At 37.9% G+C, this 21,776-nt stretch overlaps 3 protein-coding genes across 3 annotated transcripts; 2 read left to right on the top strand and 1 right to left on the bottom strand.

Annotated features, from left to right (window-relative positions):
* Window positions 1–22: 22 nt before the first annotated feature.
* Window positions 23–13,162, top strand: LOC136822678 (uncharacterized). Its single transcript, XM_067078970.1, has 26 exons — window positions 23–189; window positions 593–889; window positions 1,146–1,514; window positions 1,687–2,022; window positions 2,263–2,958; window positions 3,250–3,555; window positions 3,820–4,134; window positions 4,346–4,666; window positions 4,905–5,231; window positions 5,342–5,512; window positions 5,730–6,062; window positions 6,223–6,372; window positions 6,513–6,686; window positions 6,825–7,004; window positions 7,118–7,227; window positions 7,401–7,468; window positions 7,767–7,909; window positions 8,326–8,619; window positions 8,732–9,025; window positions 9,365–9,667; window positions 9,874–10,346; window positions 10,590–10,687; window positions 10,859–11,015; window positions 11,648–11,983; window positions 12,244–12,397; window positions 12,601–13,162. Exons 1-26 carry the CDS (start codon window positions 72–74, stop codon window positions 12,927–12,929), a joined length of 6,852 nt encoding a protein of 2,283 aa, XP_066935071.1. The 5' UTR covers window positions 23–71; the 3' UTR covers window positions 12,930–13,162.
* Window positions 13,163–13,884: 722 nt separating this feature from the next.
* On the top strand, window positions 13,885–14,850 carry LOC136822672 (C-X-C chemokine receptor type 1-like). Its single transcript, XM_067078963.1, has one exon. It carries the CDS (start codon window positions 13,885–13,887, stop codon window positions 14,848–14,850), a length of 966 nt encoding a protein of 321 aa, XP_066935064.1.
* A 3,886-nt stretch (window positions 14,851–18,736) lies between these two features.
* On the bottom strand, window positions 18,737–20,630 carry LOC136822680 (uncharacterized). The gene is made up of 2 exons (XM_067078972.1): window positions 20,385–20,630; window positions 18,737–20,050 (listed from the first exon to the last, which is right to left on the bottom strand). The coding sequence occupies exons 1-2, from the start codon at window positions 20,628–20,630 to the stop codon at window positions 19,619–19,621; spliced, it is 678 nt and encodes a 225-aa protein (XP_066935073.1). The 3' UTR covers window positions 18,737–19,618.
* Between the last annotated feature and the right edge of the window lie 1,146 nt (window positions 20,631–21,776).

Below are 21,776 nucleotides of genomic sequence, written 5' to 3'. Positions count from 1 at the left end.
CATTTTTTACCAACAGGAAAAACGAGGTGAGAAAAAACAGTGCGGGTAATAAAATCTTCCACGATATCGAGATGACTTTACAATATGATTACTTCTCATATGTGGACCGCCTCTTTTTCGACTCAACCCAAGAGTTTATCAATCATGGGCGTGCTTATTATTTTGAGGTCATGAACGAGCAAAATTCAGGTATCTTTCACTTTTATCATTTGCCAATTTTGGCTAAGCACATACTTATTTCTGGCACAATAAATTTCCTCTCTGTAGTTAAATTTCGTAAGTCCTACGGGTTTTGAAAATCAGATCTTTTTCATTTGAAGGAAGAGGAATAAGATGAAATTTTGATCGAATTACTGTATGCTCAATTTAGCTGGGATATCTTCATTGCTCTATCTTTTTAGCATTAAAACTTCTTTAATCTCTAGTAAGCTGAATGTAGAAACTAAGTTGTTAAAAAAATAAAGGTTGTCAAAAAGATTACAACGCCCCTTCAACAACTTCACACCTGCTGCACACCTGCTGCTCGATTTAGCTTGGGATATCTGCATTGAATGAAATAATAAATATAACTTTTCCGTTCATATTTTTTCAGTGGTATCAACACAATCATTATCAGCAACGATTACCGACAATCAACCGGATCCTTTCCAAACACAAATGACATTGGCAATTTTGCAAACAGACCTTCAGACCAGATTCCATCAAGGTTATACCATGGTGATGTCAGTGTTCGGATCTTCAAACATCACCACCAAACATGTCAGAATGGGCGGTAACCAATTCACTTTCCTGGCACCGCCCTATCGATTGGTGACATTAAGCTTATACCCAGTCACTCACGGCGGACATGGTCCTGCACAAGAAATCACATTCCTCACTAATAAACAAGGTATTCCCTCTTCCTCCTCATTTTTCTTGTTGTTTGTTATCACTCAGTAGAAGGGTTTTAGCTTTCCCATACAATCAAACACGAAAATTATTTCAAAGGAAGACCTGTTTAAACGGATTTCCGTCTTAAAAGAATTTGTGCATCTTCGTTATGAGAATCTGATACAAAAAAATCTTTACTCTGAACAAACACTGTAGATAAAAAGCCAGATTTTGATAACCTCGTTTTAAAAAGGTTTTGTATCGCTCTTTTTCAGTGAATTTGGTGCCACCTACTGTCATCAGTTTGTTATCAGTCGACCTCACTCAAGACCAGTTGGAAGTCAAATGGGAACATTACAATATTGAACATTGGGGAGGTGACGAGGTCGGATACACAGTAGCTTACAAGAAAGTCATCGATTATGAAGATTTCTCTTTCAATCTCAATGATGGTTACACAATATTTGAAGCTCAAGCCAACATGAATGTGGATGACACAATCTTGGAGATGGCGAATAGTGCTGAGTTGTCGTATACTTTCACTGGATTGGAGCCTTTCACATTGTACAGCGTCCTGGTGTGCGCTACGAATGAAATTGGAAACGGATCGTGCTTTGAAGTGAGAAATAGAACCGCAGAAGGAGGTAAAATATTCTCATGTCTGTCGGTCTTTTTTCTCCTTTTTTTCTCCCTTTTTTTTCCTATTTTTCTTCCTTTTTTTTAGTATTTCAAACATTGTCAGATTCTTTGAAAATGAACTTATGAAAAACTCATAATATCACTTCTTCATGTTACTTTGGTTCTTTTATCCCTCAGTACCGGAAGCTGGACCTCACATTAATACAACGGAAGCACTCTTTCTGGAGGAGAGTGACGTTGCCCGCATAACATGGATTCCAGTCGACCTGACGAACCAAGAAGATTTGGACTTTCTCAATTCTTATTCTTACAATGAATACCAACTTCAATTAAGGTCTCATCTCAGTTCTGCTACAAATACACAAATATCTGAGACTGTACCTGCTGGATCGAATCATTTCAATTTCACCTTAACAAATGATGATTTTTTGACTTTCCATCTTGATATTTCGATTACCAATAATTTTGGAACTGGACCACCTCGAAATATTTGCTTTGCTCTTGGTGAGAATGGTGAGTCACAGAACTTTTAAACTCATTTCCTATTTCTAAGATTGTCCCATCACCTAATGACCTAGGCTTAAGGACCGCTTTAAACGAGCAAATTTATCGGTCGATCTAGCAACTACATGAATAAGAAATTCTTTCAAATCGTGTTTGAAAGTTTTGTCTCGGTAGCATTGTAAACTAGTTTTAGCAGTCAATATATCAAAAACGAATCCAAACTAACCTGTGAATGCTCCTCAATTTTAGTTCCATCTGGAGCACCTACCTTACTGGAGAACTTCGACAAAACAGCTTGGGTGTTGAATCTGACGGTTGGAAATGTTGCTTTGCCAGCTGAGAATGGAATCATCACACATTACAACGTGACGTACAAAGCCAGAGAGTTTGATGACGATCTCCATATCATGAACTCCACCTTCAGAGAACACCTCCCTCAGGATGTTGAGGTCTGGGACCTAATGAAGGAGGGAGTGGTCAATTGCACTTATTTCGAAGAAAATGAGATTCCACTGTCATCAAAACCGTTGAACTTTAGCATCACCGATTTATTTCCCTTCACGACGTATGACGTCAACGTTTATCCTTGCACCATCGTTGGATGTTCTGATTCTTCGATGAGTGGTGAATTTGTGACGGATGAGACGACCCCATCATGTGTTCCCAACGTTACCATGGCAAACTCGTCCTCCACATCTCTGCTCGTCAATTGGCATCACTTGACGCATCAATGTATCCATGGTGTATTGCAAGATTATTTGTTACTGATCTACGAAAGTGAAATCGTACCACCTGTTTATAATAACAATAAAACGACTGACCAAGTTACCCTTGATGTCACTGATTTGGAGAAATATTGGAATTACTCACTTGTATTATACGCTAGAAATAATGCTGGCTATGGACCGGCCTCTGATCCTATTTGGGCCATGACGGAAGAAGACAGTAAGGATATTTGATCTCCTCCAATCATTGAGATACCCCTTTGCCACATCCCTTTACTAGGTACTTCTAATACGATCAGTAGAATTCGAATCCCCGCCCAGTTAAAAATCCGTGTGTAAATTTCGTTTCATCCTAAAATAGTCCACCACCACTGTGTATTTTAGAAATTCGGTTTGATATAATTTAAAATGATAGGCCCTGTCTTTTCTTCTATCTTAAGCAGCCCTTATATATTCACATAGAGACTTTTGTTATTCACTCGGCTAAGATCGTATCTGCTTTTCTTTCCAGTCCCTGAAGGGCCTCCAACGAACGTCAGCTATCAACCAGTGAATAGTACCGCTCTCAACATCACCATGATGATTCCCGAACGCCATCTCGTCAACGGGATCATTTTGCAATATAAAGTGCGCTACTGGACAACGGAGGATGCTGAAAAGACGGTCATCGTGGACCGGGCAGAGGATGATACGGTAACGAGTGTTGTCATCTCAGGATTGCGTGAGTTCTTCAATCATAGTGTGCGGATTTCGGCGTTCACAAAATTTGGTTGGGGACCCGAATCTGAAGAAACGCTCATGCTGACGGACGAAGATGGTGAGTTCGATTTTCGTCCAAAGGGTTATAATTCGTAGCTGCAACCAGAAAGAGAGAAAGATTTTGAGCCATTATGGTTAATGTCATCACGTCCCTTCTGGAATTCTAAATTACTTCCATCTTTTTGTCTTGAGCCATTAAATGCATTCACTCCGTAACTTTGAATTTTCGAATATTTTTGATTTCGAAATGTGCTTACACGCCCCAACTATGAAAGAATACCAATTCTCAACTTAACTTAACACATTATCTTCTCTCTTATAGTTCCATCAGCACCACCCGTCGATTTTGAGGTTTTGTCAACCTCTCACATCTACTTGACGTTGACATGGGGAAAGATTCCTCTACTCTCAACGCACGGCATCATGTGCAATTTCTCATTACAGTGCAACGGGACGCTTGCTAACGGATCACTTCATAAACGTGAAGAGACCGTTCTCTATGAAGAAGCTATGGAATATTATCAATTCAACATGACTGATCTTTTTCCACACACCATCTATAATTGTTCTATCAAGGGATGCACCACGCCTGGATGTGGCCCCATCACCATTGCTTCAAACAAAACACTAGAGTTCTGTATGTCGTTTTTTCTTTCCACACTAGAATTACTCGTTAATTTTGACCCTGTGAATTTCTAAAATATATTTCAGCCGGTTCCTTCGTCGTTAACGTCTCTGGAATTTGATAACTTTTCTTAAAAGACGTGCTCTGTTTTACGGCTCATTATTTTATTTTTGAAATTTGAGGAACTCTTTATTTTATCTCTTGGTGTGGTAATGTTTTTCAGATCCTTCTGGAACCGTTCAATCTATAATTCAAGTCAACCACAACGAAACAGAATCTCTTTACATCGAATACACTGACGTCCTACCCTTGGAGAAGAAAGGTAACATAACTCACTTCAACATTTCCGTCAACAAAGTGGAGAACACTTGGGAGGAAGAGGACAACACAACGCAATATTACCGAGTTGACGGTGGAACATTCCAATTCTCTATCATCGGTGGTTTGGATAATTACACTGAGTATTTTATCACCATCACACCATACACTTTAATTGGACCAGGGCCTACTCATGCCAACGTCACTTTCAGAACAGCAGCTAATTGTAAGTTTTGTTTTCATTCTAATTTATAAATTACTATGCTAAATGAAAAGTTTGAAGAAGATTTTTCTCTAAACATTTTGAAAATAGTTACGCTGAAACCTTTAATCATTCACTTTCGAGGAATTGGTTTTCCGCGTTCACCTGCATGTAAACGTTCAATCTTCTCTAATGTTTTCAATTCTTTGTTTTCATGTAAATGTAAACTAACATGTAATTTTTTTAATTTTTCATAATCTAGTACCAACGAGAAGTCCCGAAATTTTCTTCTTGCAAAACATCAGTAGCAGTGCATTGAACGTTCAATGGAAAGCTCCCAACTCCTCTTATTGTGAAGGTCCCTTGCAAGGGTTTGTCATTTTTTTCCGTTTGACGGACGAACATATCGTTTGCAATTTGTTCGATAATTGCACCACACCAAACTCAACGTTCGTTAACCAGACCACATTCTCGAAAGATTTGATGGACCTTGAATTACACAGCAATTATACATTGTGGATGGCGGCGCAGACGGAGAGAGGTTTGGGCGTTCCAACTGACATCTTCATGGTGATGACTGACGCTTTCGGTAAGTCATTTTTAAACTTCACTAACTTTTTTTTTGTTTCAAATTTGACTTTATTGATTCACGCTTTAAATCTAAGAAGACTAAACCAACCTTCATTTCACTTTCTTTAGTCAATGGCAATTGGACGATTTGGACCAGCTGGGGTGAATGTGACGCTAGTTGTGGATTGGGATATTCTCGGCGTTTGCGTTGGTGCACCAACCCTGAACCGTCGGCTGGTGGTTCAGATTGTGAGGGAGACCCTGCGGAAGCTTTACCCTGCAATGACTTCGCTTGCCCTGGTAAGTGACTTCAATCCATGATTTACAATTACCAATCACTGACTGACTTTTCTCTATTTAATTTGTGATTAATCATAACATCAACCACTTTTTATAATGTATTCTGTTAAGGCTTCTACTGTCCTTTGTAAGCATCCTATAATTCAGAGATAATTAGATTTAAGTACTAGCCAATCCAAGCAATCCTTTTGTCTATTGATCAAGTTTTCCTTTCCAGCGATGTATTTGGCAGAACATGGTATTGACTGTGAAGACACATGCACGCATATCAATGAGAGTTATGGTTGCTTCAACAAGCTTAACACACATGAAGCGAACCAAGTCTTCATCACTGCCCGCGATCCTTCGAATTACACTCTGGTTGTCAACATTACATGCGACGAAGCTCCATCTAGCGCTGTCACTGCTTACTCGCGAACGCTACATCCTTCTTATGACGTCATAACAGGTGAATGTAGCGGTTACAAGGATGCTCCATTGAAGATTAATTGCACTGCAGAAGAAATCATTGACTCCAACACCAGACGTCTTTGTTATTGTGTTGATATCGGTGAGTTTGAGAAAAATGTTTCCTCCATTTGTTTCCATACAAAAAAAACTTTATAGCTGGTTTCTTCGGTTCTCCTCGAAGAGACATTAATTTAACTATTATTTGTGGTCGAGGTCAGATTAAGCTGATCGTGTAAATACATTAAATTTTCTTTCTTTAGAATCGATGGGTTATGAAGAATGGGCGCCATGGAGCCCTTGTACACAGCCCTGTGACGTTGGCACGCAAACCCGATTTCGAAATTGTCTGATGGAAAGAGGATGCAATAAGGTGGTCGACCGCAAGGATTGTAATACTTTCCAATGTCCCAGTGAGTTCCGTTTATTTCGTAGCTATTCTTGAGAGAGATTAATTGAGATATGTTAAGGGAAGATCCGACGAGTTTGACAGAAGCTTAGTGATAAGAGCAGACTTTAATATGGCTGGTTATCTTCCTCTTCTTCTTTTAAGTTCACGGTGCATGGGGACAATGGACGGAGTATGGTTCTTGCGATCGAACGTGTGGTTTCGGAAATCGAAAGCGAACGCGCAAGTGTGATGACCCGTTACCTCAACATGATGGAGATTATTGCCCTGGAACCGATGAAGAGATCATCAGTGGTTGCAATCCTTATCCTTGCCCAAGTATGTTTATCTTCGTCATCAATCATCCAAAATCTTCCCTTCTTAGTATTCTTTCAGAATCGCAAAGCAAATCGTGATCCAAACTACACCCATTATTTTCATATTCTTCTTTATACCATTTCCCACACATTTTTATAGTTCATGGTGTATGGAGTGATTGGCACATGGAAGACTTTTGCAAAAAGCCTTGTGGAGGAGATGCTTACCGCTTACGTTACCGGTATTGTGATAACCCGCCTCCTAAGTATAACGGACAAGAATGCCCTGGCGATTCCGAGATCCGGTTACCTTGTAATACGGAACGAGCATGCAAAGAACGTATGTGATGTATTTTTTTTCTTCTTTCAACAAGCACTGTTATAAACCTCATCTCTTCTATGATTTATATTTTCCCGCTTTTATTGACTTTTCAAATACCTTTCTTTCCAAAGGCATTGAAGTGGATTTCGTCGCCAAATTGGTCGATTATGATTGGGATTTCACCATGGTGTATAAAGATCAGCAAGCCTTCCTCGGTGTGGAATCTGATGTTAAATATGCTGTAATTATACTTTACTTTAATTTACAATTTTTGCGAATCGCGTTCTATCAAGACATTTTCTTTGTGTTCCTTCACCATGAACGCTATAGTATCTTGAACGAGGACCAGATCATTATGAATATTACATATAACCATTTTCCTAATCTATCTTGCGTGATATTTTTTTTCTACAGTGCATGCAAGTTTTGAACGAAACAGTGGGTGCCCAAAATATTTTGGACATTCAAGTCAACCAGTTAAGGTAAAGTATTCCTTTCTTTTGTGGCATTTTCCAGCGCATTCGTCATAAGTTCACATTACTACTACCGATAACATTTTTAAAATTTTAAGTGAATAAATTCTTTACTCTATCCGACTCGTTCTGGCGGGAAATTAAGTGCGGGACTCCAATTATGAGACTCATTTTTATAACTTTGGTGAAAACACCGAAATATAATCGCTTGGATTTTTTTTAATTTGAGCTTTAAATAATGGTTTTAAATTATAACACAAATTTTAAGGTTCAATTGAGTTTACTTAACACTCCTCTTCATCTATAGTCGTGGTAGCGTCATCACTAACTTTACCATCACTTATCAGTACGTTCCCTACATCGAGGTGCTCGTTATGCAAGATGCCATCGATAAAGTCGGTAAAATACACACCTTGAATATCTCGCACATCAATGTCACTTCAAAGGACGGTAAGTAGTAGTCTGGTGGCTTAATGGTATTATCTCATCCATCAGTTCTGAAAATTGCATCCCTGTAGAATTTAATCATCCAACCTCCAAACAAACAGGGAGAAAGGTTTATAAAGGGAATATCCAATCTTTTTTTCCAATCCAAAGTACGAGTTTTGAAATAATTGGAAGGCTTGCTTGTAAATTGAAATCGTTTTTGTGTCATCAGTCTTGTTGAACGACTACCAGACCTTTTCTCTCTTAAATCCCTGTTAAATCGGCTGTTTGTTTGTTTGTTTTGGCATCGTTAAATTGTTGAAATAAAATGTATTTTCGCCTACATTTCTGATCATTCTCTTTTTGAGTGAGTATAGAGTATGTAAATTCTGAATAATTGTTTTAGTAATCAGTTCTTCTAATTGATTCTTCTTTCCCAGTACCAACACTACCACCAGTGTTCACTGCGCATTCTCCAACTCCTTTCACACTTGAAGTCAACTGGGACCCTGTTGATAATTCATCTTTGAATGGTGTCCGGTATCTTTATTACGTCTATTACCGGCAATTGGACCACCCGGATCGTTTATGGGAGGTAACGGGTACAAGTAATCTCACTTTGACCATCAAAGATTTGAAACCGTTGACTTTGTATGGACTGAGGATGACGGTATCTATTGAAGAAGGGAACGGCGTGGCCTCTCTTGAACAAGAAGTCTGGACCATCGAAGGAGGTACCATTTTAATCTCCACCCCACTTTTGTATTTTTGTACTTGGTCTAGTAATATAAGTTAGTTAGATTAGCCATCTTTATTCTGATCACCGACATCTTTCCTTCTCCATAGTTCCCTACATCAAGCCACCAAACGGAGACCACAGCATCCTAAGCTACGAGACTGTTTATTTCAACTGGGATGCTATCAGTGTAAACCAAGTGCCTGGTGTGTTGAGGGGATATCAAATCACGTACAGATCTTACTTCGATAACAGTACTTTGGTGTCGAGAACGTCGCCTGACCTTTTACAGCGCACCATCACTGGCATGACACCTAACACGTGGTATTGGGTGGAAATAGCTGGCTTCACTAATAAAGGACTGGGCCCTGAACATCTCCTCATCTTTCAAACACCTCCAGGACGTAAGAGACTTTAGATGTACAGTAGATATTTCATAAATCGAACACGCGTGGGGAATCGAAATTTAATTGAGTTTCGGGTTATGGAGTAGGGCTTATAAGGCATAACTGAAGGGGCCAAAGATTTCGAGTTAAGAAAACATTCGAGTTGGTGAGGTTCGAGTTAAAGAGACTTCACTATATTCACCATTTTCTGGGCTGCATTTAATGACGTTAAATATCTGCGAGAAATTCAATGAAATGACTTAAGGAATTTGACGTGATTTAACACTTCTAACCTCGAATCCAACCTCAAGCTTTAGCCTCATAGGATTAAAAGGTTTATTCTTTCGTTCATTTCAGCTCCGGTGGTACCGCCGCCCAACATCACCATTTATGAGCGTTATTCTACCGAGGAGATTAAAATCACGTGGGATCAAATTCCTAATGAATTTCGAATGGGTTTGATGCGTGGTTACAAAGTGCGTTACCAATTGATCCGAACCAGTGGTCTTGATCTTCCTGTACAACCCATCATCACAATCGCTCATGATCGCTTCGTCCTTTTCCACGTTTTCAAAGGACTCAGACCTTATTCCGAATACAAAATCGAGCTATTTGGATATGCTGATGAAGGTGATGGCCCGGCTGCAACACTCTACGCATGTAAGTCTTTCCTTTGAGCTTTCCTGCTCTGTTTACGCAGTGAAATTCTTATTAATTTAGGGATTAAAGCATTGTTTTCGGCTAAAGTTCTGTTACAACTAGGGGAAAACTTTGAAAACCATGGTTTTATATTTCCTTGGTTATGAGGAACGTTATCGTATTCCATGTCATTCGAACATCAACTTTTTAAATGCCTTATTTTTCAGCCACGTGTGCATGCCCAGAGAGAGTTTACGCCAACTTTTTGAAACAACCACCTTTCGTCGTCACCAATCCACGAAACTCGAGTGACGTCACTGGGTTTTTCCCTGAACTTATGACGAAAATTCTGATGGAAGTTTGCGTGCACTGCGATGCGTACCGACCGACCATTTACTATGACCGAACGGGGCTTGGTTATCCATCCAAGAAGATCAACATGGCGAAAGTAAAGGAGGGCGTGGACGAAGGGACACACCTCAATTTCCCTTTCTTTGGACGTTTCGAGATTGAAAAATACGAAGGGTTTTACCCTTACATCGGCATCATATACAGTCAGGGTGTGGCTATGATAGTGAAAGATGTCAAAGTGAAAAATTTGGGTTTTGTGAACATCTTGCTGGCCATCTCTAAAGCTTGGTCGGTATTATTTGTCGGTGTGCTGATGTCAGCAATATGTGGATGGGTCTTCTGGTTCACCGTATGTTCTTTACATTTAACTACCTTCCTATTTTTTTATTATTTCCTTACTGCATCTTTAAGCATCAAATGCCCATTGATAGAGTAAGGGACCTCACACGTACTCCATAAATGATCCCAATAATTGAATGGGTACAGAGCTAAATAAATTTCAAATGTGGACTCACAGCAGTAAAACTGTATGTCTTTGTAAATTGTCAATAAGTTTTACTCTTCACTGATCACCTGCATTTCATTTTCACAGGAGCAAGGCTCAGAAGAAACAGAGATCTCTTTAGATCGACCCATCTTGGGAGCACTGCAAGGTCTTTGGATGGCTTACGTAACCATGACTACCGTCGGGTGAGTATCTTACGAACATCTTCAACACTTGATGGGTAATTTTACAACTTCTAAAACATTTAACCCGATATGGAAACAAACTTGCTTATTATAACGAATAAACTACCTTGATCACTCTAAACATTTTACAAACACAGAATATTCAGATAGGCGCAATCTTTTTTTACTTAGATATGGAGATTTTGTTCCCACAACCATTCGTTCAAAAGCTGTGATGATATTTTGGGTGTTAATTGGACTAGTAACTATGGGCGTCATTACGGGCGTTATATCTTCCGGACTGACCGTTGGCGACCAAGAAGGAGCAATCAAACTCTATGGAACTCTAGTATGTGTCCTTTTCTCCAAAAGTCCACTCCAAACATTCGCTTTTCAAATAGTCAGTTAGAGAGATGAACCAAGCAGACCGCTTATTGAGACTTTGCAAAAGCTCTTCCACAGATTATGTATTAGCTTAGTTTTGTTTTATCCCGTACCCGATGTAATATCTGAATTTTCCTCATCAAAGATAGTGGATCCTTACACTCACTTTTGAAAAGTTTTATTGCTGTATTTTATTGCGTAATAGTTATTACACGGTACCGAGTACAATATGGAATATATTTTTCGAGCTCAGGTTTTTCGTCATATGTAGTCAAATTGTAGAAAAATCTGAACGAGAAAAATATATCCCACATTGTAGGAGTAAAAGTGTGATAACTGGTTTTTCGTCAACTTGAAACGTTATTTTTGTAACTCTTTTGAGAACCTGTTGTGTATTATGAATGAAAAAAAATATTTCTGAGCGTAAAAGTGTACAAAATATGATCTCTCGCTTCCCAGACCCCTATGCTGAACGCAGTCTTGTATTTGTACGGTACAAATAATATAAAATACAGCATTTATGTACGCATTTTCAGCCAAACAGATTGCTCATATTTTTCATGTTGACGATAAAAATTAATAACTTTATCATTTCAGACGGCTACACTTCCCGATTCGTTCGAACGTCGGCTGGCCATTCTACGGAACGCTGTTGTGGATGAGCGTAACCGAACAACCGTTGAAGATCTGTTCGATGCGGTGGCAAATGGTGAAGTGGTGGTCGCCCTCTTGGATGCAACTGTTGCTGCTGGTTACGAAGATGTGTTGAAAGCTAAAGAGTTACGAGCGATGAAGATTATCGATACAAATAGTGGTTACGGGATCACACTATCCGGTGGATTGGAACCTTTAGAAGCGGATATCCGGAGTTATGTAGCAGCAAACAGACCCGTCATTTTGGAATACCAGAGAAAAAATATACCAAGACTTGTGGTAAGTGGACGCTATTTCATTGATTTACAGTGTTGTCTGAAGAAAGAAAAGTCCTCATTATTTCTTGCTTGATTGCAATAAAGATGAAAATCTTTATTGATTCAATAGAAATGCCATTGCTAAAGCACTTTAATCATCTTTAAAGAAAATAGAAATTACGTCATGAAAGGTGGCTTTCTGCTGCTTGCTATAAACTTTCTTAATTTGTCAAATCAGTGTCGAGTTTATGTGGTAAATTTTACAAACTTTGTTCTTTACAGCCCACACTGGCTGATCCTGAGTTCACTTTGATATCAGAAGAAGAGGTAGTGGCCATGATGACGTACATGGGGATTGCTTTCGCTGTCATCTGCTTTTTTGCTTTTATCATGTCTTTGATCAGAAAGAAGCGAGAGCGCATGGTCAAACCTGAAGGTAATTTTCATCTTTAATTATTTTACCAAGATTTTTCCCAAAGACAATTTGTCCGTTTTCAATGCAACGCCATCTCTAGAGATGTGAACGAACCAATTGAAAGTCGAAGTAAAGAGTACTTTTAGTTTTCTCAGAACGCACGATCAGTTTTCAGATGAAAGCAATACAATTAAGAAATAAATTATGAAATTGTTTTACTATAGAACCATTCACGAGCAGCAAATATTACGATGTGATGGAGACGTTTGTCAACAAATTCAACCAAGAGTACGAAGAAAAAATTGAAAAGATGGTCGAAAGACAATTCAACGATTTCAATGATCTACAGGTCTTACGTCAGAACTACGGACGCCTTCTGGCACGCGCGGGATACCGTAAGGACGTCATCGAGGACTCTTTTAATAAGAAGAAAAAGAAGGACGTGCGATCGATCGTCCGAAAAAAACGAAATGAAAGGTTGGAAGAAATTATTAACCGGACATCTGGAGCTGATGGTTATTTCGGTGTATGTAACGAAGCTTATGAACGCTGAGAAAATGATTTTCAGTGATAGCTTTTTTTAGGATTTTGTGATATTTTTTCACGGGGATCCGTCTCTTCTCGGTGCTGGAGAAATATTAAAAATAAGTCTCCTGTCTAAAATAACTCTAAACAGCGAGACATCTTTGAATAATAAGTTAGCGACGCAACGATAGAGACTTTTTACAATTTTTTTTACATTTTGAAATTACAAAAATTTCATTCAATAAAATTTGATCATTGATTAAAAGATGGTCCTGCATATCGTCTTGTCTTTTTATATTGGTTTATTTATGGTATTTTATGTATATATTGAAATTATTTGAATTATTTTTAATTGCACTTTATCATACACTCAAAAACGTTTAAAAATATTTGAATATTATATAAATGAACGATTCCAATGGCTTTTTTCTGGTGAGATTTTTCAACCAACTTATAAATTTGTCTCTTGAAAATCGATCAAATGAGAAATCAGAGTGCTCACAACTTGTAGACATCCTTCTCTGTTAGATAACACAGTTGCCATGGTTTCTTGTGTTTCTTTGATCAGTGGAGGATGTTACGAATCTCGATCATGGTGTCTGAACGTTCCTCCCTTCTTTTGATGAACATTGCAGGAGTGTGATTCAACTGTTTCTCAAGGTACTTGTAATCACATTTGACAATTTGTTATAAAGTTTCTTTAGTCACAACCATTGTGTGGGATATTTCTGTCAACGCAATTAAAATCTTTCGTCTTGCGTTTTGAAAATATTCATACTATATAGAGTGAAATTTTTCAGTGACTTCAATGCGTATCGTATCCACGTTGACGACAAAGTTTGAATTTTTTTTTGAAAATTCTTTTCCGCTTTTATACAAAGAAATGATTGAGAGTGATATCTTGTAGTTCATAAGGAAGATTTTTCAATGCATCGTAATATTGGTTAGAAAAAGGAGATACTGGAACTCGGTGGTTTCAAAAGATGAACAACCACAGCGACCCTCAAAAGCCAATCACCGATGACAATCATGCGCATCATGTCCACGGTCCCAGGGAAGAGAGTGGCAAAGCGGAAATCATCCTGGTTACAATATATGCCATCATTTTCATCATGGGTCTGGTCAGCAATGCTCTTATTTTCTACTATTTCCGATTCAAGCGTCGTCGACGAGGTAAAGGAACAGCTATCACCGAGCGATTATTCTCCTACCTTGCCATGGTAGATTTCATCGCTTCCATCATCAATCCTATTTATCACGCCCATGATATCTTGGGTGGTCAATGGTACTACGGAACATTCTTGTGCAAATTATTCGAACCCATTGGAATTATTTTGATAACCAATTCAGGAGGCATTTTCATCGTCATCGCATTCGATCGCGAGCGCACGATAACGTTTGCTTCACTTCGCCATTTTACAAAGTCCACCATCAGAAGTGCGCTCGTTTTCGTGGTTGTTTACTCGACCGCTATAAACGCATATTTGTTTCATGATTTCGAGGTTTCGAACGGCCGTTGCGCAGATAAACTGACCATGGATGAGAAGACATACTGGATACCGCGAATAGCGAGTTTTATATTACGTGATTGTATGCTTATCTTTATCTTTGCTTTTACGAACATTCGAATAGTTTCGCGGAAGTTTGCTCATTATGAGACATGGCGGTTGGGAACGTTATGGGAGAAACGTAAGCAAGACAGTTTGAAGTTGGTTCGAATGATAAATGTAATGATCATTGTATATTTCATGGTGATGGCTCCTTATGATATTCTGATGGCTACCTTCTTGGTATCCCATTTAAGCGATCATTCTATCGAACGTTCTGGACCTGTTGTTACCACGTCCTCTTACTTAAAATGTTTAGCGATGAGTAGCTCTTGTTTGAACTTTTTCGTTTATCTCTACATGCACAAAGACTTCAAAAAGTTCCTGAGGAGAATGACGTAATCAATGTCAATTGAATATTTACCTGGTTACTAAGCTTCTCAAGACACTTTACAGTCCTTCTATCATTTGGATAATCGTTAGCAACTTTTTACTGCAAACTTTTCATTTGACTATGAAAAGCAGTGAAAATAAGGTGCCTGTTAAAAAACTATTGTCTAGTTGAAACTATACGGACTGATGAATACTGTCAGGGGAATTTATTCAGTTATCAAATTGATGACTACGCACGCTTTTTTTGTAAGAATACACTTTATAAGAATGTCTATGATGAAAATGGCCAGAAAATTAAGAATATGCTAAGAATATCACCATCATGGAATTTTTCTTCTCAAGCTAAGAATGCCATTTTTAGAGCATTTTCAATTATAATTTGCCAACTACCCCCCCCTTCCCCAAGTAAGGCTCCTGGGGCATTTCCGGACACTGGTGACCGAATTTCTTTTTCTTCGAAATCGCTCATCGTCACATTCGAGGAGTTTATGATTACACGTGATCAATCAGAAAAATTCAACGAGTCAATCATGAGAAAAGCAACCTCAATTTCAATTTTTAGCAATCTCACGCTTATCGCTTCTTTATCAAACAGACATTGCACAGAGTGTACTACTCTGCGCAATGTCTGTTTGATAAAGAAATTCCCGTATGGAGACCTCTGCGATGAAGTATTATTTATTACTAGCCGTCCCGGCGTCGTCCGAGACGACTTCTTACTCCTTTTAATACGCTCGCTTCGCTCTTTTCTATTTTTCAGAAACTTGTAGGGATTTGTATACAAATGTACTTATTTTGCAAGAAGAAACGTTCTTAAATTTAAGCCTTTTTCGTAAAAATTGATGTTTAAAATTTTTAAGGGGACACTAAAATTAATGCACATTAAAAAATATGGTGAAAGTATTTTTAGTTGAATTTTGATTTTTCTTCTCCTTATTAAATTGTATAAATTTGTCATAATTTCTTTTGTTGAAAACCTTCAAACAATAATGTTCTTGACTCGCTAAAAATAATGCGCATGCAAATATTGGTGAAAATTGAGTTAAAAATTTCTCGCGAGAAATCGGTCATACTTTAAACGTGCTTTTTTTGGGTTTTTGGGAGAAAGACTATTATTTTCCTCACGCAAGGATGAAGATAAAAAACAAATAGAAATTCAAATTCAGTATTAGAGGTACTTGGCAACACCGATCACTCCAAAGACCACAGTGTTTTACGGTGGAATATAAAGAGTGCCTTTTTTCAATACCTCTTAACAGAGTCAACAATTATTTAACAATTAAACCAACGGATTAGAATAGGTGGATTAAGAACTCATAGAAAACACTCCTCGTTAGGTTATCAAACTTTTTTACGAGTTTGCTAGCAATTAAAACTTGATAAGTTGTAAAAAAGTTGTAAAAAATCATTACTTTCAACATTTTCATTGGTCATTACGTATCACGTGGTACATTTTAAATAAGAAAATGCACTTTTTTAGCCCTTTCTATCCAATGCAGAAATTAGCCAAATAATTTGAAATTTATTTTCCTAATTCTAAATACAGTCTTCTTTCACCAGTATGCAACCCATTCGTGACCCATCGATAGTTTCTTAGTTATAGACCATACGTTAATTTTCACTTATCTGAAGATTGCCATTGACAAAAGATTAAAAATTTACATTAAAACTGGTCTAGCGTTTGTTGATGCTAAAACTTAAGTGCAGATTTAAAATATTTGCAAAATCATCAAAATTGATCGAATCATAGGACAAATTCGTTTTCGAAACTGTATAAATTGGAAAATTGTTCTTATAAAAACAATGAAAAAACTAAACGAGGAGTGCGCAGAGTCATTTACAGATTTTTCTTGTAACAATGAGAAGACAATGGATCTCTCTTGGGAGCAACGAGAGAAGTTAATCCACCTATTCTAATCCGTTGATTAAACTCAATGCGTAAGTAAAAGCGTTTTCATTTTGCTATCTCAATAGAACAAAAAATAGCAAACATTGATTAAAAAATTTCATAATTGAATTGGGAATAAGTCATCAACTTTTCTCATATTGTCAAGTCCATTAAATTGAAATGTTTTTATCAGAGTATCAAATAGAAGGGAAATGTCATCGGAGCTTTATTAATCTCAAGGGTAATCATAAATATGATGTCTTTTTGAAAACTCAAATTTTATCTTCGACGTATTCCCATGTGAATCAAAATTATTTCATAACCGACATAAACTTTTTTTAAAAAAACTATAAATTATGCTGATAGTGCTATTGCACAGTCAGTTGTGTTTATCCATCAAGGAAAAATGTGCTCTCTTGAATGGAAGTGCACTTGGCGAATAGAATTGAATATACAATCAAAAAGGCGCGAAAAAAATTGCCGTGTATTTAAAAATCGCTAGCGAAAAAGCCTCATGCGAGAATGGGAGAGTTCCGATTTAAGCGTATTATAATATAGATTATATTTATTATTTAAGGAATTCCGCTTCGCAGGCATTTCTGCTTCTCCAAAAGGATCTACAATAAAGTTGTTTAGAAAAAATTCGTTATGTTAAGTCCGGAATTCCAAAGTTCTCTTCTATCCCGTTTGGTTGCTGGAATCTTTGCGGTCTTTCTTTCCATGCTTCGTCCAGGTTAACCTTGAATTGGAACACGGTTTTGGATTTGACGACGTCGGCTGGTAGATTATTCAAAGGATTGATTGTTCGATAGTAAAATGAATTGAACTGTGCACCTCTCACACCATCTTTTGGGATTCGCTCAACGAATTGAAGGTCGTGTTCATGGTTCTTTGTGACATGCGTCTGGTGCTGAAAGGTTTTGTGTAGTGAAGATCTATCCTAGACATTGAAATGTTTATATATTTCAATCATGTCGTTCCGCTCTCGTCTATATGCAAGCGTCGGAAGATTGACTTGAGTCCGCGCAAACGTTCTTGGTGTTGTAAGTTCCGGAAACCATCGAACTTACTTGCTCTCCTTTGAACATTTTCTACGACTGTGATATGGTTTTCAGACTGCTTGGCCATATTCAAGGTGAGGACGAACATGCGTTGTGTATAGGGTCTTGAACATATCTTTATTTAGGTATAAGCTTCTGAATCAAACGAATCAAACCAACAATACTATTTGCCTTTACTTCAGGCGCTGGAGAAACTTTCGTATGCAAATCACTGCGTACAGTTGAAACCTTTTGATTCGTGTTATGTATGGTCTAAAGTTTCTTAACCTTGGTTGCGATGTGTGGTTCGAAAGATGGCTCGTTCAAGTATTTTGCCATTTAGGTTATATGCATGATGTGCATTATGATGTGCATGAACGATGTTGCAGAATTTACGAGTGTTAATACATGGCATTTTTCGGGATGAAAAGTTAATAGCCAGCTTTTTGACCAGAAGAAGCTCGGCGTCAAAGGTGCTTCTTATCCTCTTGTAGATCTTAGTGTCATCAGCAAATAATAGCACGTTGGATTTAACAGTTTCTGGGAGGTCGTTGATATATTTAACAAACAGTAAAGGGCCGAGTGGGATACCACTTAACACATTTGAGGGTTGCGATTTCACACCATTGACGTTAACAGTTTGATTACGTTGATTCAAGAAACTTCTTATCCATTCCCATAATTTTCCGCTTATCCCATATGCTCTGACCTTCTTCATCAGACGACGATGTGGAACGGTATCAAAGGCTTTCACGAATTAAAAGAAAATCAAAAAACGTTCGTGTTCTTCAGTATTGCGATTCTTTTCGAGAAAAAAATTGGAAGGAAAAAATTTTAAGTAGTACTTTTTGAATGGGTAAGACTAAATTTTCTGTGGGACCTGGTGGGACTGGGATAGCACATGAAAAGTAATGTCAAATGCCAAATCTCGTATCTAAAATTTCATTTTAGAAAAAAAACTATGAAATTTTGCTTTGCACAAAATTTTGTACCGCTTTTTTCGGACACATTGTATCGAAAGTCAAGTTTGAAAATAATTATCATATATCTTTCTAATAAATCCTTATCTACAAGTATGTTGTTTATCTTTATCTAAATAAATATACATGGATTATCTGAGAAGCAACAAAAAAAGATGTATGCATGTACAAAAAAATGCAGAATATAAACCAACAAGTTTCTAGAAAAAAAAAACCCAACAAAATCCTTGATTATTATCGAAAGGAAAGATTTCGTTTGACGCTACTAAAAGCAATGAAAGAATGAAAAGTCTGTACAAAAATAATGTCAATGAAATCACTGACAAAAACACAAGCAGAAAATCAAACAACAAGTTCTCTTAGGTGCCTATATCGTAGAGAGTCTCAATACTTTCCCAACCCCGAACCTTCCATTTATTAATATATAAGGCCTGCCAAAACATAATTCACCATAGTGATCTAAATGGCCTTTTATGTACTACATTTTAGAGTTTTCACAAGTTCAACTCTCATTTACTAGGCACCTGAGAGTGCTAAAATTAAGCACGTGACAAAATTTTCGTTTTTCTCAACGAACATAAGATTCATTGAAAAAAGTGAAAAGAAATCTGACAATAAAACAGGCAGAAAGCTAATAAAAGCTCAAAAACAAGTTAAAACTCCAAAAAAATATAAAACTAATATTAACAGCAAATTAAAATGATATAATTATTAGAAAAAATAAATACTTAAAACGCTTCATGCGAACTACTCCAGTTTCGACGAGTAAGATGCGACATGAAGCACCAAAGATTATAAACAACCAAATTTACCCTGATACGAAGACACGAATCTCCCAACAATCTATCAAATTTCTAAACCTCTAACTTCTACCTAGGGCGGTAAGCGGGTGGAGGCATCATAGGTTTCGTTTTAACTGCAGGTGCAGGTTTATTAGCAACATTTTGTTGATTAAATTTATTTCTAAGTTCATTCACACTTGGTGAATCCTGTCCCTCATTGAAAGATTCAGTAGGCTTAGGTGCCGTATTTGGGCGGCCCATTGGGCGCGGAGCTGCAGTTGGGGCGGAAGGCGGTGGCGCAATCGGTTTTGTTGGCCTGGATGCAGCACTAGTAGGTCTACTGGTAACTTGTGGTTTGTTTGGTTGCTTGGCTTGTGGCGGCATCATTGGTTGAGAAGGGCGTGTTTGAGGAGGAACCATCGGCTGTGTTAGGCGAGGTTGAGGCGTTGGAACGGGTGGTGGAGGCGGTTTTCCTGAGAAACTTGGTTCACGTTTCATTTGTGGGTGTTGTTGGTGGGCCTAAAGAGAGAAAATGAAATAAATATTGGCCTCTGTTTCAGAAGCTCATTTTCAACAGGATTAATAGAACGCAATAACGCTAAATAGTAGTACCAGTACAAAAGGAAACATTACCCAAAAATAATCATCTCCTTGGATTTCAGATTGAAATAAAAAGGAAATATGTTCAATGTTAAAATAGTAACATTGAACATATTCCCTTGACGTTTGTATTAGAAATCCAAGGAGATATTTTTGGGTTATGTTTCTTTTTAAGCGTTATAAATAAAGCTCATTAAAAATAAAGACATTTCTGTCTCTCAAATGTTGCAAATGTCAAAACGAAACGACATACCGATTGAGGACGTGAAGGATGGGAGGAGCCAGTGGATTCTGGAGCATCGTAAATATCTTCATCGTCCACCTCATTTCTGTATTGATGTTGAGGTGTGGGCGCGTAGAGCGTGTAGGGCGGCGGCGGAAGGATATTCTGGGTGTTTTCGTATATAGTTTCGTCTGGTTGGTAGTGTGTCGCCTTCTGGCTGATCCCTTTGTACTTCAAAGCATTGCCTGTAAAAAAGCGAGGAATGAACATTAACATTCTGACAGATGATTTATCAGAAAGCTGTTATAGGAAANAATTTCACTCCATAGCCATGTTGCTAACTCGTTTTTCAACATTTCCTTCAACTTGCAAAGTTTTCTTCATCAAATGTGAGGAGGTAGCAACCATCTTTTTCTTCAAAATGAAAGAACTCAGGGCGAAAATGATAACTCCTAAAACAGAAATCACTGAAAATTCCTTCTTCTCGAAATACCGTTTGCCCATCAGAACCTTTCCTGAATCCTAGTATCCCGAAAATTGAAAAAAAAATAACACCGTCACACCGGTTTGTAGAGGTTAAAATACCGGCACAATGACAACAAATAAGACTAAATACCGTCACTGTCCAATTTTAGAAAACTGTTTTCTTGTCTCTTTTTTCTTCAAATCCCATATGGTAATACCGTACTAAAAAAGTAGAAATCCCATCACACCGTAAAAGTGCAATCCCCTTATTAATGCATTGGTGGAACTTTTTCCCTCCATGGGGAGTAAACTTCTATGGGATGGTTTTGAAGTGTCATCTTCCCGTTCAATTTCCAATACACCCCCGTCTCTTTGACCCAGTGGAATCCACCCCACTGACCACCCCAGTGAAAAATTATTCCCAAAATAGCCCATTTTCTCACCCCACTAGTTAAATCACTCGCCCGACTGAAATCTTGTAGCTGAAAATGATCCCATGGAAATTAATGAAGAAACCACGCATACCTATGCAAAAAGTTCCGATTTTGATGTACCCCAGTAGAATTTTCGCATCAAAAGGGTCACAATGCTGGACAAAAGGTTGTAGACAAATGAAATTTCAGTGAAAAATGATGAGAAATAGAGCAAAATGATGAGAAATAGAGCAAAATGACTCTTCAATGTGTCTGAAAGGGGAGGGAAGTTAAGGAAAACACCTTTGAAGTCGTTGCATTGCTTTTGAATTGCTTTTGAGGGAACCACAAGCAAAAAATCAGCGTTTTGATACTGGTGTAAGCCAGTTAATCAAGCCCTTGTGGTTAGACTGCAGTGGGTGACTTTGAGAGACTTTGAACAGCTTTGAACAGCTTTGGAAAGCACCCACAACCTCTTGGGAACTTGTTTTTTACCGATATTGAAGTATTTTGCAAATATTGCAGAAGTCTACAAACCTTTTGT

The sequence above is a fragment of the Clytia hemisphaerica genome, unplaced genomic scaffold (assembly GCF_902728285.1).
Source record: "Clytia hemisphaerica strain Z4C2 unplaced genomic scaffold, Clytia hemisphaerica genome assembly, whole genome shotgun sequence".
Taxonomy (NCBI): domain Eukaryota; kingdom Metazoa; phylum Cnidaria; class Hydrozoa; order Leptothecata; family Clytiidae; genus Clytia; species Clytia hemisphaerica.
This window is presented reverse-complemented; position numbering and strand designations above follow the sequence as displayed.